The following is a 15737-nucleotide window of genomic DNA, read 5'->3' on the forward strand; positions in this document are numbered from 1 at the left end:
TCTGAAATAGTAGCATTAGCAGACACAGAATTTGTGTTGTGGTCTAGTGTATCCTAGGACAAATTATGCTGCTTATAGTTTCTGAGACCAATTTAAAGAAAATCTAGGTTGAGAGAGGAAAAGTATTTATGTGAATACATGATTTGCTTCCCTGTTCTGTAGGCTGAACTCAGAAAAGATTTCATGTAGATTTCTCAAAGGATAGACAGGGAGAGTCATTAATCTTATAAAAATTGTTTTATTACTTACTACTTGAATGATTATTATAAACAGACACATAAACAGATATAAAGGCATAGGTAGTATTAAAATCAGTTATACTTCAGAAAGCATTTTGCTTTTACTTGAGAGAGAACAATTAAAAAGCCAAACAGTCATAACCTTCGAGTACAGTTTTCTCCTCCTTGCTTTATTCAAATCTCTCTGTCTTCCTGTGTAGAATATGGTTTGTTTTCTGTCTTGATGTGCCCAGACAAAACTTACATAGTCATACGTTATGGTCCCTGACTTTTCCACAGTTGGGAGGTGATAATTTTACTTTAGGTTGTTATCTTTTCCCCCATTCCATAAGAGTTCATTCAGCTTATTCAATAAAATTTAATACCTCGTCAGAGGTGATATACAGTCCAGAAATAATTTGTGGTAGAAGTGTGTTGTTGTTGTTGTTCTGTTTTTAATCTAGTAGTAGGAAACAATGTAACTAGGTTAAGTCCCTGTCTAGGGCAAAATGAGGACCTGAGTTGGTATCCCTAACATCCATGTAAAAGCTGAGCATGGTGTTCAAGCACCTGTAATTCCAGTTCTGGTCATGGATGTATGGACAGGACTGAGGAAAGGTAGATCCTTAGAGCTCTTTGGTTGGCTAGCCTTACTGAATCATGAGTTCCAGATCTAGTGAGTGAGAGACACTGAAAAGATAAGGTGGAGGGACTGGAGAGATGGCTCAGCAGTTAAGAACATTGTCCATTTTTCCAGAGGATCTCAGCACCCTCATAGCGGCTCACTACTGACTGTAATTCTAGTTCCAGGCCCTCTCTGGCCTTAGCAGGCATTAGGCAAAATGCCTAATAGACCTACATGAAGACAAAATACTCATACACATAAAATAAAATTGAATGATTAAAAAAATAAGGTGGGATTTGATAGAAAACACTTAACATTGATCTCTGGTCTCCACAGTCGTGCATACCTGTACACAAACTCTTAACACACAAGCATTATAATCCTTAAGTCTTTCTAAAATGTAGCTGAGGCACCCTTTTGCTCTTAGATCTTTATAAGGGGGTCCTGTCAAGTCAAAATTATACTCCTAGTAATATAAAGTATAAAAATATATTTTGCCTTTCCTGTTTAGTCCTTTACCATGGAGTTTTCAAAAAGTCACATGATACATTGGGATGTCATTACTGATAGCTAAGTAGAATGTAAGTTTAATTTCTAATGGGGGAATATTAATGGATACCAACCCTACAAGCAACAGCTCTTTGGACTCCTCGGTAATTGAAAAACACACATGAAGATCCAAGAACAGAGTGTTTGCAAACCACGAGTTTAACCTGATGTTTATTTTCACTATATATAAAGGAACTATTATTCTTGTTTGTTCCTTTCTGAGTTACCGTTGATGAATATTGGGTATAGACATTATTTTCAATTGATATTTAGGACTGCTAGTCCATGTTGATGGTGCAAGACATACGGGAATGAGAGTGGATCTGATATAGTTTTAACTTTGCTGTTATGATAAAACAGCAAACAAGGTATTTGAGTGTCGCATCTTTAGTCTCCACCTATAGAAAATGAGGTTTATTAAGTTCCATACATTGCTATGAGTTGTCAGAATCAAGGATACATGTGAAATGTAGTTTTGATTTACAGAGGTTATAACATTTAATGGCTAGGAATACTAAAATGGGGAGGGATACTGGCTATTGATTTGTTCTCTTGTAATTGTTAATTGATACATACCATGCAAGGGACAGTTTTAAAACAGTTATAGGCACTGAACTCAGGGCCACCTGAAATCTAAAGCTGAGGGAAGAGCACTAGCCATGATTGTAAATTTTGCGTCAGTGGAGGTTTTGAAGTACTTTATTGTGGAGGAGGAGGATGTTTGCTCTCTGACATATCTACAGAAGGCCAGCCATAATATACACACACAGTTGGATATGGAGTATTTCTCGTCCTTGTGTCACATGCTTAATGAGAAACTACTCATTAATCTTAAAACCCTTGTACAAGATGGACACTTGCTGCTTTTTCAAATGAAGAAACTGGGCCTCAAAAGCTGAAGTAACTTGCCTAAAAGGTCTTAAGCCTATTAAGTACTAGAGCCAAAGTCTGAGACCAAGTAAACAGTGCTACTTTAAATTGCTTTATAATACCCCCCCCCAAAAAAAAAAACCCAACAACAACAGATAGTCATCGGGAAATTAAAGAAAATCTGAGAGAAGGAATTTAGAGTTCTACAAAGATTAAAAATTATGGGCATTAAAATGGATGTGAGATGCATCAGCAGGGGCCAGCTATGAGTAGAGAACTATTTTTCATTCAAATGAAGCTGACATACTATCATTAAACTAAGTTTTCTCCTTTTCTTTTGTTCCTTCTTGATTCTTACCCTCTACTTCCCAGATACTGCACTAAGATACACTAATGGTAGAATACAGATTACTTTGTTATCACATTAATCTAACAGCTTTCACCAATACTACCTAAGGTGGGTAAGATCATCAGGTTCAAATACACTTTATTTTGAAAGGAGCACTGGCCTCCGGTGTGTGTCTTTGCTCTTATTGGCTGTGTCTCTGTTCTCTTTAGTTTCTAATTTTCTTCTCTGTATTACAGGATATTTGTACATTCATCTTTCACAGTAGTGTTGCATAGAATAAGTATTTGGAAGGGTTTTTGTTATTTTCACTCTTTGAATTGAGTGTTACACATAATACATGCTGTGTTTTTAACCAGTTAAAGATAAAAGAAATGCTGTCACATGTGTGTTTAAGAGTTAAATAAGTTAATAATATAGACAAAGCTGCTAGAACAATGCCTCCCACATAAATGCTAGCTGGATAAGAAGTGGGGCATGCCTAGTTGTTGTGATAATAGTTCTGATGAGCTAGTTGTGTAGGTAGGACACTTTATTTGTCAGTGCCTTTGCAACCCTGAGAAAACAAGGTTATTATAGATAATGTTGAAGGTTTAAACAGCTCTCCTGTTTGTTGACTGATAGTGTTCAAATTATATTTGGTTATCATTTAGTAAGAAAATGTTGCTCTTAAAATGTGCTTTCTTACAGTCATGCACCGAGATCTCAGTATATGGGTGTAGAAAGCAGAGCATGTGTCCTTTATAAATATGGAACAGACTTTTACAGAGGTGACATAAACACTTGAAGAATCCTATGTTTAGCAGGTAATGTTTATGATACCTTGCAGTTTAGAAAGTGCTAGCATTTAAAAACAAACTCATCTCATAGACAAAGAATACAGCCTCCCTGGCTTTTAAATAATAGGAGATGAAAACCCTTTCTGAGATCATATGCTTTGTTACACATGGAGTTGAGAGTGCTATTTATATTGCTTTACATGTTGTCTTCTTTTCATTACACTTTGCCTCCTTGGCAAGTCCTCTGTCCACTTTGCCTTTATATTTCTAGAGGTAGAATTCTTGCTCTGCATTGAAACACTGTGTTCTTTTAAAAACTAATTGTTAGTTTGCCTTTTATTGGGCTGAAAACTCTAGTAAATTTATCATCCAGGAAGGAACACACAAGCTGATTGAAGTCGAGTAGCTCTCAACCTCAGCATATTTTTATACTGGGTTTGTAGCAAACCCTTCTCTAAGGATCACAGTGTTTGCAAACAGTCTTACTGCTGCCATGTGATGGAGATGTCACCAGCTGGTATTCAGGGTGTTTTACAGAACAATCTTGAAAAGACATCTTAGAGTAAAAACACATTTTAATGTTACAGAAGATGCTGTCATCCAATATGAGAAGGAGGTTTAGCTACTTCTGTAGGTATAAAATTTTAATTATACATTTTAATATATGCTTAACATACTAAAGTAACACATTTAAAAATCAAACTTGTTTCTTGTCTTTAAACATTTATTGAAGATTTAACTTACTACATCTGAAGTTTGTAATTGTGACAGTTTACTCAGAATATTGACAAGATGAGCAGTTACAAAACCAGAGTGAGGGTCTGAATTTAGTTCTAAATGCACATTTTACATACACATAGAACATTTACATACACATAGAACAGTGCTGGGGTGATGGTGTGCTGTGACCTCAGTGCTGAGGGAGGTGGGGGAGGAGGGTCTTTGGGGCTGTGGAGCCAGTGAAGCATCTTTGATAACATCCGGGTGACGGGAGATACTCTTTCAAAGGATGTTCTGGTGTACACGTATGTCCACATATATGTGTGCCTGCACAGAAGAACACACAAGTAAGTTCACACACAGAAAAGCATGTCATATACCATCTAGTCCTGCTTGGCCTAGAAGTAACTATTCTGATTTCTGACTTTTAATACCTTTTGTCCTACTTTTTAACTTTATAATTTGAATCATATTTTATGTTCTTATTTTTTTGGTTTAGCTTTTTTGATTAAATGCTTATGTGCATGGCTGTGATTTGTTCATTTTATTTTTTGTAGACTATTCCACTGTACAAGTGTGCTTCAGTAGGATAATGATGGACAGTTGCTTAGTGTCGTTATAAACGGTTATATACACATCTTTTCATTATGCACATTTCTATTAGATACACTTGGATTGTTGAGTCATAAATTGTGTGTCTTTTTAGAATTAATAGAGATTTTCTAATTAAGTCTATTCCAGCAGTTTTACATCCTCTAGCATTTGGTCCTTCATTCTCGCTTCACTTTCGTTAATGCATACAAATTAAAAATAGAACAGAAGGATTTAATTAGGTGCTGAGAATTTAACCCATGACTTATTTTTACTATTGAGCCACAGCATAAACAGAAAAGTTTTATAAAAATTAGTTGACTGACCTAAGTCTCAACATGTAGAAGTGACTATATGTAACAGTTTCTCTTTTTAGCAACTTCTAAGTAGCTAAGGCAATAGGTTCTAAAGCTAGACTTCTATATTTTGGCTCTACCACTTTCTAGCTCTGTGCATTTCCCTTGAGCAAGTTACTTTACTGATTTGTTTCTCAATTTCCTCATCTATACAATGAGTGCTAATTATATACCTATCCATCTCATAGAGTTACTTATAGAAAATAGGTTAGCATACAAAATAAGAGTTAATGCTATGCTTAGTTGTGGTGTTGCTTCCATGTTGCCGAGTAATGTAACAACTATTTTTTGATATCAACAATGTTATTTCCTGTTTAACCTTATAAGACTTAACTAATACCCTTTCTTAATATCCCTTTGCTTTTTTCCAATATATTACATCACTGCTTTATGTTGATGACATCTGCAGTCTATTCACTCTCAAGAGCAGTGTGGTTTTATTATTATTATTATCTTCATTTTCATGATGTGTAGATCATGTTTTCATGTTTGTTTGAATTTTTGTAATTTTTTTTTTTGGGTAGAAACAAGAAATTTCAGGCTAATACATTACAGTAATTCTTGGATATTGGCTTTTCCTACTCCAGTGCTTCTAACTGCTTTGTTTGGTTTTGAGACAGGATTTTTAAATGACATTTTCATACATGCTTGGTTGATTTACCCAAACAGTTTTGGGGTATGAATATGTAGATTTTTTTGACTGACTTGTGAATAACAGCTTTATCCTGTTTAGTTTATTCAGCTTAAATAGAATACATAGTTTTATTTTAGTTTTAATATATTTTATGCATAAACATTGTTAGCAATACACTGTAGGCATTAATAAATTTAGGTTAGACTATGTATCACACTGTTTAACTGGTTCTCCTTTTGAGAATTGTGACGTTTTAACAAGAATTGATTGTTAGAGCAGCTGTGATTTAGCTAGATGACTTAGAGTACCAATGCTGAAGTTTCTAGAGAATATAGTGATATTATTAACTATATCACTATACAATGATTGTGTCCCAATCACTATCATTTTTGTCCACTGACGGTGCATTCTAAATTTTGATCAAGTACTGTAGGAGATGCTTCCCATCTGGTTCAAAGAATCTGTCTCCATCCAACCTTAGGGCCTCCTGGATACGTCTGGGTTTCCCCTTTCTGTATTCTTAGTGTCCTGGGCAGTAAGGGTGTCTAGAGAAGCACCATTGCCTTCCAGAGTGCTATGCTTCTGTTTTGTAGAGCAAACACATTATAAATGTTTTGAGTCTTTTGTTAATTTAAACTGATTATTCAGAAATTTATACTTATCTTTACTTTTATTAGGTTTAAGCCGTTTTTTCCATACCAAGCCTTGCAAGGATTTGAAGAAGATGAGGAACTTATCCATATTCAACAATGGGCACTTACTGAAGGCCGGCTTAAAGTTACATTGTTAGAATGTAGCAGGTATGTTCATTGTCTTCTCTCTACTTTATGTGGCCAAGAAAGCATTATGGACTGTATGTTTATTCTGCTTTAATGTTTACGTTGCATTATGTTACCTACACATACTTTATACATAAACTTAATGAAAATAGCCTTTTTCAGTTTGCAAAAATCATATTTAGAAAGTCACTTGGAAGCATTTAGTTTTGCAATAATTCCCAATTTTTTAAATGAATAGTGCTGTGCTGACATTTTTATCTTAACTTTTCCTATTAGAGAGCACTCCTAGCATAGTAGTTTTGTGAGTTATAATAATTAAAAATGTTCACTAAGTGACTAAATCAGAGTGAACACTGTGTTTGGAAGTAGTCTTTCCTAGGCTCAGTATTTCACCACTGTAGACCAACCTGTGTTTGTCTCTTGCCTAAATTAACAGGCAGAATGACCTTTAAAATGCAATTTAGTCGCCATTCTCCTACTTAAAGCTCAGTGGCTTCCCTTTGGCTCCCAGGATGACATCCAGATCTTCCTCTGACCTATGAGTGTCTTTTTATTCAGCTGCTTTTTCACTGCCTTCTGTTCAGCCCTTACCTCATAGTGCCTCAGCTACACAGGCCTTCCTAAGAGAGGGTTTGACAAGATATCTTCCAAAAGGCAAGGTAGCAAATACAGACATGGTGATTTTCCCCGGGGTCTGCCATATCTCCAACTCTGCTGTGTACTGCAGAACCAGTCACAGGCAATGCATAAATGAACCGGCTTAGCTTTGACCTGAAACTTGGTCACTTTCAGTTAAGTTTTATGTGTAATGAAGTGGTATTTTGATTTTTTTTTTTAACCACTTAAAAATATAAAATCATTGCTGCCCCCACATGAAACAGGCAGCTCTAGCTGCCTAGATTTGGACTATAGCCTGCCACTTTTCTGCCTAGACATCTTAGAAGACTAGCTCCATCTGCCTTCATGACCCATCCTGCCTCATGCTTTTTGAGACCAGCCTATCCTAGTACTCAGTCGCCTTAGTATCTGCTTCATGTTCCAAATACTGTGCAGTGTCTTAGACTACGTTTCTATGTGACAGTTAATTTTACCACTGCCTATATTCTGTGCCTAATACATTTGAGTCTTTGCAAATAGATAATTATGATTATACTGAGTTTTCTAATTCATTTTCTTAAGTCTTGTGGTAACTAGCAGTTATGCTTCATTCTGCCAGAAAGTCTTGTCAAGAGACTTATTGAAAAAAAAAAGGAGACCATATATGTTATTATATCTTTAAAGGAACCACCGTGTCTAATAAAAAGATACAGCAGGTCCTAGGCTAGGTTGACAGTGACGCCAGAAGGGTAAAAACAGAAGAACAATAAAAGTGCCCTTTAGAAGGCCCAGAAAATTATAATCTTACAATTTGGAAATAATATAAAGGTCTATCACCTTTCAAGATAGTTTTCACCATAATTATTTAGTGGTATGAAAAAGTTTGTAATGGATAGAATCAACAGTTTTAAAGGAATGAAAGACAATTAAAAGTTTCCATAGACCATCAGTTCTGAATTGGCTTGCTGTGATGAGCTGAAGTTTCCTGGAGATGTACTACAAACACACGCGCGCGTGTACACGCACACATTTTTTGAATGAGACTTTAAAAACATGACTATATTAATGTCATGTAAATAATTTACTGTTACAGTTTTAGCATATATTTTTATAAATGTTGCTAAGCTTTTAGAAATCTATCTTTGCATCAAGTTGAAAAACAAAACAAAAGTTAAGACTGAAGAGAGCGCTCTGAAGTTGAGGACTTTCTTCTTTTCCAGTGCCCCTGAGATTTGTTTCTAGCAGTCTTACCAGACAACTCAAAACTGCCTGTGTAGTTTTTAAAAACTGTTCATTTTGAAATGATGAAAAAGTTGTGTGTGAATAGTCCTTAAACATTTTTGTTGTTTATTTTGAAGTAATTTCAGATTTAAAAGCATGCATGAAAGGTATTTTTTTTAAATCAAACTAATGTCAAAAGATTTTGAGAGTATATTTTCCCAATGAAATAAATGCCTTTTAAAGATATAATTATTTTTTATGTGTATCAGTGTTTTGCTTGCAGTATGTGTGTGCAGCATGTATGTGCCTGGTGCCTACAGAAGTCAGAGCATCCAATCCCTATGGAACTATAGTAACAGATGGTTGTAAAACTCAAGTGTAGTTATAGCAAGAAGATAAATAACTTAAAAACAACTCTGTAGAGATCAATTTTTCCACATCAACCAAAACAATGAATTTCTTAGTTTATGCTTGCTTTAAAATATACATATATCATAAAGTTACAAAATCTAGGTAGTCATCATTTTTCTAAGGTTCATTATTTTCTGAAAAATTATACATGTTGATTAGAAAATGATTTTGTCTCTAAACTCTCAAGAGGAATCTATCATATTGTTATGTGAAAGACTTGGGTGTTGTAATGGATATATTGAGTGGTTGACTTTATCAACCAGTTACACTTTGAAAAACAAATTAAGAACATGACCAGTAAAGTGGGGGTCATAATGTTTTGTTTATTGGGTTCTACGCTCCAAAGTAGTATATTCAGGGTAGTCTGTGCTCACTGTAGGTGGGTGGTGCTGATTCAGGTCACATCTTCACTGAGTCACATTGATTCTGTTCTAACCCTGTATTTTCTCAGCAGCTTTTCGGGTATTGTTTTGTTTTATAGGGATCTAAAAATACATCTTTAAAAGTTCTTGTTTTGTTTTCAGTGCTAACTATAATACATAAAAATGCACAGGCGTTGACATGTTCAACCCCAGTCACTTCCCTTTCCCCCATTTATTTCTTATAAATGTAGCCTCATGATTCTAGTTTTCCCCAACAGTAACAGTTCCTTACAGTCTGTATCACTCACCTTTCTTGTTGCTGTGGTAGGATCCCTGACAAAAGCAACTCAGGAAAGGAAGGGTGTATTTTGGTTCGGTTTTCGGGTACAGTCCATTCCAGTGAGGAAGTGTGACATGGGGATGGGCATGTGACGTTACTAATCACACTGCACCACAGGAGGAACAAAAGTTCTCAGCTCTTTCTTCTTGTCCAGGACCTTTGACATATTAGTTGGTACTGCCCATGTTTAGGATGGGTTTTCCCTTATCAGCAGGGGTAGCCAGAGGTTTGTTTCCATGAGGATTCTAAATCCTGTCAAATCTAACAATCACGATTATAATCACAAATGTACTTGTCAGCTTGCCATTCAAGCACAACACATTTAAGCTATAATGTTCCACTTATGATCTACATAGGTTCCTGGTCATCTGTGAAAATATATTCCGTCCAACTTTATAAGTCCCACTAGTCTTTAATACTTGGAACATGGCTGAGATGTCCAAAGTCAAAATTCTCTTCTGAGTGATTGCTAATCGGGTAAAAAGATCTGAGTTTGAATCCTCAGCAACCACATAAAAGCTGGGCATAGCTTCATGAACTTAAAACCCAGCATCGCAGGGTGGAGACAAGCAGATCCTGAGAGTTTGCTGGCTATTCAGCATTTAAAAAAAAAAAAAAAAAGAAGAAGAAGAGGTGAAGAGGTAGAGAGCAATAGAGGATACATCCATATCACCCCTAGCCTTCACGTGAGTGATCCTGAGTATAAGCACCTGCATGCTTACGTGTGTGCAGTGCACACAAGAAGGGAGAAAATATGAAAAACCTATACAAATTCACCAAATTCCAGGCGCTGAACATATGCTAGGCATTTCTTGCTTTGGTCGGTTCATTCCTTATTCTGTCTGGGCTCCAAAGAGCTTGGGTAGCTCCTTCGTTGAGTTCTGCTACCTGTACACATATAGTTTCTCTCTTGGGCCAGCTCTATGCTCTGCCTGCAGCTTTTCTCAGCAGATGACATGCGGCTCTGGCATTTCCAACATTCTGGAGCATACGATTTAGACTTCCCCTTCAGGCAGTGTCCTCTTGGCAAATACTCTAACTGCCACACATTGTCTGGCTTCTGCAAGTCACTGGAACCATGGTGTAAGTTCTATACCTTCCCACCTGTGTGGATCACACACTGCCAGATTTTACATTCAGCTGGGATGAAGCCTGGTCTCCTTGGACCATAGTTCCAACTGCCTTTGTTTCTGATCTGGGGAAACAGTTCCTTAAGCAGAGAACCCCTTTAGCTGTATATCCCCTTAAACTCTTTGTACAATAACTTATATTGACAGGGCCTCTAATGGGTGGACACCTTTTCTCTTGTCCCAGTTCAGAGCAATGTTTCTCTTTAATTGTGCTAGTAATAACTAGTTATAGCTGGTTTTGAACCTGCCTTGTTCTGTAACTTTAAATTTACTCACTATATTTTTTACTAAATTGCATGGTTTTTATAATGTTCTGCTCCACTTTTTCCTTTTTTTCCCAGTGTAACCAGGATGAAAGCAGAGAGCAATAACCATGACACAACCTGAATGTTCTTCTACCAAACAAAATAGTCCATTACTTTTTAATTCAGCCTGGCTCAGGTTCTCAGAACGCAACCTCACTCTTTACCAGTCCTTAAGATGAATGGCCTGTAGCCTGGTTGCTGATCCTTGTTCCTTTCTGAGACCTTATGATCTGGCCCTCTATGTCTATATTCTCCTCAGTATCCTGGTCTTCCAGATTCCTATCAGAACGGCCCATTTAACTCTGCTTATTAAATTCTAAGGCTTTTCTAACCCGGTGTTTCAAACTCCTCCACACTCCTCCTTTAAACCAGTTACAAAGTCAAGTTTATCACTGTGACAGCTCCACTTCTTGGTACCAGTTTTCTGACTTAGATTTCCTGTTGCTCTGATAGAATACCTGATAAAAGCAACTTGACTCACATCACAGTTTGAGGATACAGTGCATTATGGTATAGTGTCCATATGTAAATGTAACACATGCATTTGAAGAAATCATGGGTTCTCTGGTATGTCCAGTTATAGTCTTATCCTCACAGAATAGTTTCTTTCCTTGGCTCTTTCCCCATTTTATACTTAATGACTCTCAACAGCATCAGCACTTTGGTTCATTTGTTTAGTCTGGTAATAGATCTCATACAGTTGGAGGCTTGCTCCATTATATAAACACAAAACATACTACAAAGAGTCTAGAGTCATTTGCAATTCTCCTGACACTATCCAAGCTTGAAGATGTGTTGTGAATGCTGTTTATGAGTTCTCTCTGCTGGCTTTTGCACCATCTCCTTGTACATTCTTAAAATATCAGATTGCTTTTGCTTACTCTGTGCCACTATTTTTCTGCAGCCATAGTCCTGAACTAGGGTCAGGTTGGATGGTGCCTGTATTAGTCAGGATCCTTTAGAGTCACAGAACTTAAGGGATGTTTTTCAACATTAAGAGAAATTATTGATATAACTCAGAGTCTACATTCCAACTAGCCCAACAGTGGGCACCTGTGAATGGAAAGTCCAAGAATCTAGTAGTTGTTCAGTCCCACAAGGCTACGTGTTTCAGCTGGTCTTCTGTATAAGCTGGAATCCTGAAGAAATAGGTTCCAACAGATGTGCTGGCAAGTAAGTGCAAGCAGGCTAAGCCTTTCCTTCTTCCAGTGTCCTCTTGTAGGTCTCCAGCAGAAGGTGTGGTGGCCCAGATTAAAGGTGTGTCCACCATACCTGGATCTAGGACTTGTTCTGTCCCAGGCTGGCCTTGAATTTAGAGATTTGTTTGCTCTGGTTTCCTGGGATTAAAGTCGTGTGTACTGCCTTGCTGAGCCTAAATTTTTCATGGCCACTACACCTCAAGATCTGGATCAAAAGCGTGTGTTTTCCAGTCTTAGGATCTGGATCACAGGTGTTCCCTCCATTTCTGGATTGTAGTTCATTCTAGTTGTAGTCAGGTTAACAACCAGGACTAGCCATTACAGTACAGTACCCATAGACTTGAAAAACAAAAACAAAAACTATAATTTTTAAAGGTTAACCATGTCAAAGCAGGCTTGGTTCTTATTGTCTGTGAGCATGTTCTCACATTCTTTGCTCCTAGTTTTTAACCATGGCAGCATCAGAGTCTCAACGCTCTCACATAAAGTGCTCATTGGCTTTGCTGTAGCTGTTGATGTGTTTGCTTTTGTTTCCTGGTTGCTTTTTCTGCTTTTATGGGCAGATTAGAGTCAAGCCATGCTGCCACTCTTTGATGGCTTCCTAGAACCAGTAGTTCCTGATTTTGCTTTTTATTAGTTATGTGAATAAAGTCTTTTAAAACTGTAGTGTCTGGTTTTTGGTTTCACATATTATGGGAAGCCGTTTCTAAGGTAAAAATTTAATAGAAAGGATGTATGCTTTTTTTTATTTGCTTGCAAGTGATTTTTATAATAAAGTTCATAAAATAAGTAAATGTGTACATAAATATGGGCCCATTTTTATCTTCAAAAATATATAAAGGAGAAAGGAGAAACAATTTATTCTTTGGATAGTGTCTTAGGGTTTCCATTACTATTAAGAAATCCCATGGCCAAGAAGGACAAACATTTAAATGGGGCTGGCTTATAGTTTCAGTGGTTCTGTCTACTATCATCATGGTGGGAAGTATGCAGACAGACATGGTGCTGGAGGAGCCAAGAGTTCTACATCTTAATCCAAAGGTAGCCAGGAGTAGACTTGTCTTCAACAGGCAGCCAGGAGGAGGGTCTGGAGCACACTTGAGCATATATATAGGACCTCATGGCCCTGCCTCCACAGTTACGCACTCCCTCTAACAAGGCCACACTTCCTAGTAGTGCCACTTCCCATGGGCCAAACATTATCAAACCACCACAGGTAGTATTATGTATTTATTTATGGTAAATGTCTATTTAGTTTCTCGTGGAAGCCTATTTTTATAGAATTTCAAAGTCCATTTATAAGAAGTGTTGGTTTAGGTGTTAAAATTCCATTTTGTGTTTGTGACTCTTCCAAGAGTATTAAATAGAAAAAAAAGAAGCACCTTTATCCTCCAATATTTTAATGATTTTTATTTGATATTTTTTTAGTTATATACTTTTAATCTTTTATTTATATCAGATAAAGATAACTTTATATTTTATTGAAATTTATCTTGTTTCAATACTAATGGAACATATCTTCAATACTTGACACATACTCTTGTCTCAGAAAAATTTGTTATAATTACTCATTATTTTCTTTAAAACAGCTTTATTGAAATATAATCCAGATTGCATAAAACTTATTATTCAGAGTATACAGTTGAGATCCTTAGCATATTTTACATCCAGCATTATAGCTTCACTTGGTATACTTTTTTAAACTATTTATATCCCAAATGTTGCTCTTCCTCCCAGTCCCCCCTCACAGAGTTCATTCCCTCCTCTTCTTTCCTTTTCACCTCTAAAAGCGCACCCCCCCACACACACAATTTCCCTCCCATTTTTCCTCCCTGAGGCATCAAGTCTATAGGATTAGGCCCATCCTCAACCACTGAGGAGGCCAGACAAGTCAGTCCTCTGCTACATATGTGCTGGGGGCTATGGACCAATCCACATATGCTCTTTGGTTGGTAGCTTTATCCCTGGTAGCTCAGGTGTCCATCCAGATTAGTTCATATTGTTGGTCTTCCTATGGGGTTGTCATCCCTTCAATTCTTTTAACCCTTCCCCCAACTCTTCCATAGGGGTCCTTGACTTAAGTCCAATGGTTGGCTGTAAGTATCTGCATCTATCTCAGTCAGCTGCTGGAACTCTGAGGACATTCATGCTTGGCCTCTGTGTGAGGACAACATGGCATCGATAATAGTGTCAGGGATTAGTGGCCATCCCTGAGATGGCCATTTTTTCATTCTCTGCTCCATTTTTGTCCCATTTCTTTTAAACAGGAGCAATTTTGGGAGGGATGTTTTGTAGGTGAGTTGGTGTCCCCATCTCTTCACTGGGGGTAGTCTCTTCAAATTGCATCTCCTCACTGTGGGGCATTTTGGCTAAGGTCACTCAAATTGAGTCCTGGGAACCTCCCTCATTCCAGATCTCTGGGACTTTCTAGAGGTTCCCCCATGTCCCCTCCCCTGGCAGCTGTATATTTTTATTCATTCTCCCATAACCTCATGCCCCTATGCAGTCCATCTTCATTCTTTAAATTACATTTTCTTAAAGTGTCTTTTTTTACTGTGTGCATGCATGTGTGTGTGTGTGGGAGGAGGGGGAGAGAGGAAGGAAAGGAGAGACAAAGGAAAGGAGAGACAAAGGAATTGCTATTTCATGGAGACCCAAAGAGGGTGTTATATTCCCTGGAGCTGGATTTACTGTGGGTGCTGGAAAATGAACTTGGGTCCTCTCTGGAAGAGCAGCAAGTACTCTTAACTCCTGAACATTTCTCCAGCTCCAGGTTACTCTTCTATAAAGGTTAAAGCAGAATGAATTGGCTTATTATGCTGACAGATACAATGGAATCTGTTTTCAGGACAGATTGGTCTGTTGTGGGCATTTATTTTCTTTAAAGTTTCAAGTTGATTATGTGACATTGTATAAAGATGGAGGTAGGGTAGATATTGGGTGTCTTCCTCTATTATTCCAACTTATTTAACCCGGAGCTTATCAGTTCATGTAGAGCCAATGAGCCCCAAGGTTCCACCTGTCTCTCCTTCTCCCACCCTAGCACTAGCCTGGATGATGTGGCATTTAACAGGAAGGACTCCATTTTGGTTTAATAGTCTGTTCTTTTGGGTCCAGTAAAGGAACTCAAGTTCAAAACAATAGCTTCCTATAATGATCCTGCTTTTTGTCTATAAATTTACTTATTCTGAAATTTTAATGTGAGTGGAGATATGTGTTCATTTGTGACTGACTTTTTTGACTCAGCAACCTTTCATAGTTCACCCATATTGTAGAATGTTCTAGTAATTACTTTAGTTTTTTTTTTTTCCCAAATAATACTACTTTGGAGCAGAATTGCTAAAGCATACTTTATATTTTAACTTTTTCAGCAACTGGCAAACTATTCTCCAAAGTGACTCTACCATTTAACATCTCAATAGTAATGAATGAAAATTCCCCTCCTAAGAAATCCTTCTCACTTGCCGTGAACAGTCCTCTCATTCCTGTTCTGTCCTCTCCTCTTCCTCCTCTGACTCCTCCTCTTCTGTTTTACTGCCTGACTCCTCCTTTTCTGTTTCCTCTCCTTTTTCCCATCTCTCCCTGTTCAATCATGTATTTCCTTAACATAAATCTACATATCACTCTTTGTTTACTTTAAAAAACAAAACAAAACTGCCTTTAAGCTGTATATGACTATTATCACTTGAAAATATTCTAAATGAC

At 37.2% G+C, this 15737-nt stretch overlaps 1 protein-coding gene across 1 annotated transcript in view; it reads left to right on the forward strand.

Annotated features, from left to right (window-relative positions):
- PDZD8 (PDZ domain containing 8) overlaps positions 1 to 15737 on the forward strand; it is a 52434-nt gene that overhangs the window by 11226 nt on the left and 25471 nt on the right. Inside the window, exon 2 of the mRNA XM_080911607.1 lies at positions 6366 to 6488. Coding sequence (XP_080767733.1) covers positions 6366 to 6488 — 123 coding nt within the window. The remainder of the gene's footprint in view (positions 1 to 6365; positions 6489 to 15737) is intronic.

Source organism: Micromys minutus (assembly GCF_963924665.1).
Source record: "Micromys minutus genome assembly, chromosome: 2".
In the NCBI taxonomy this organism is placed as follows: Eukaryota; Metazoa; Chordata; class Mammalia; order Rodentia; family Muridae; genus Micromys; species Micromys minutus.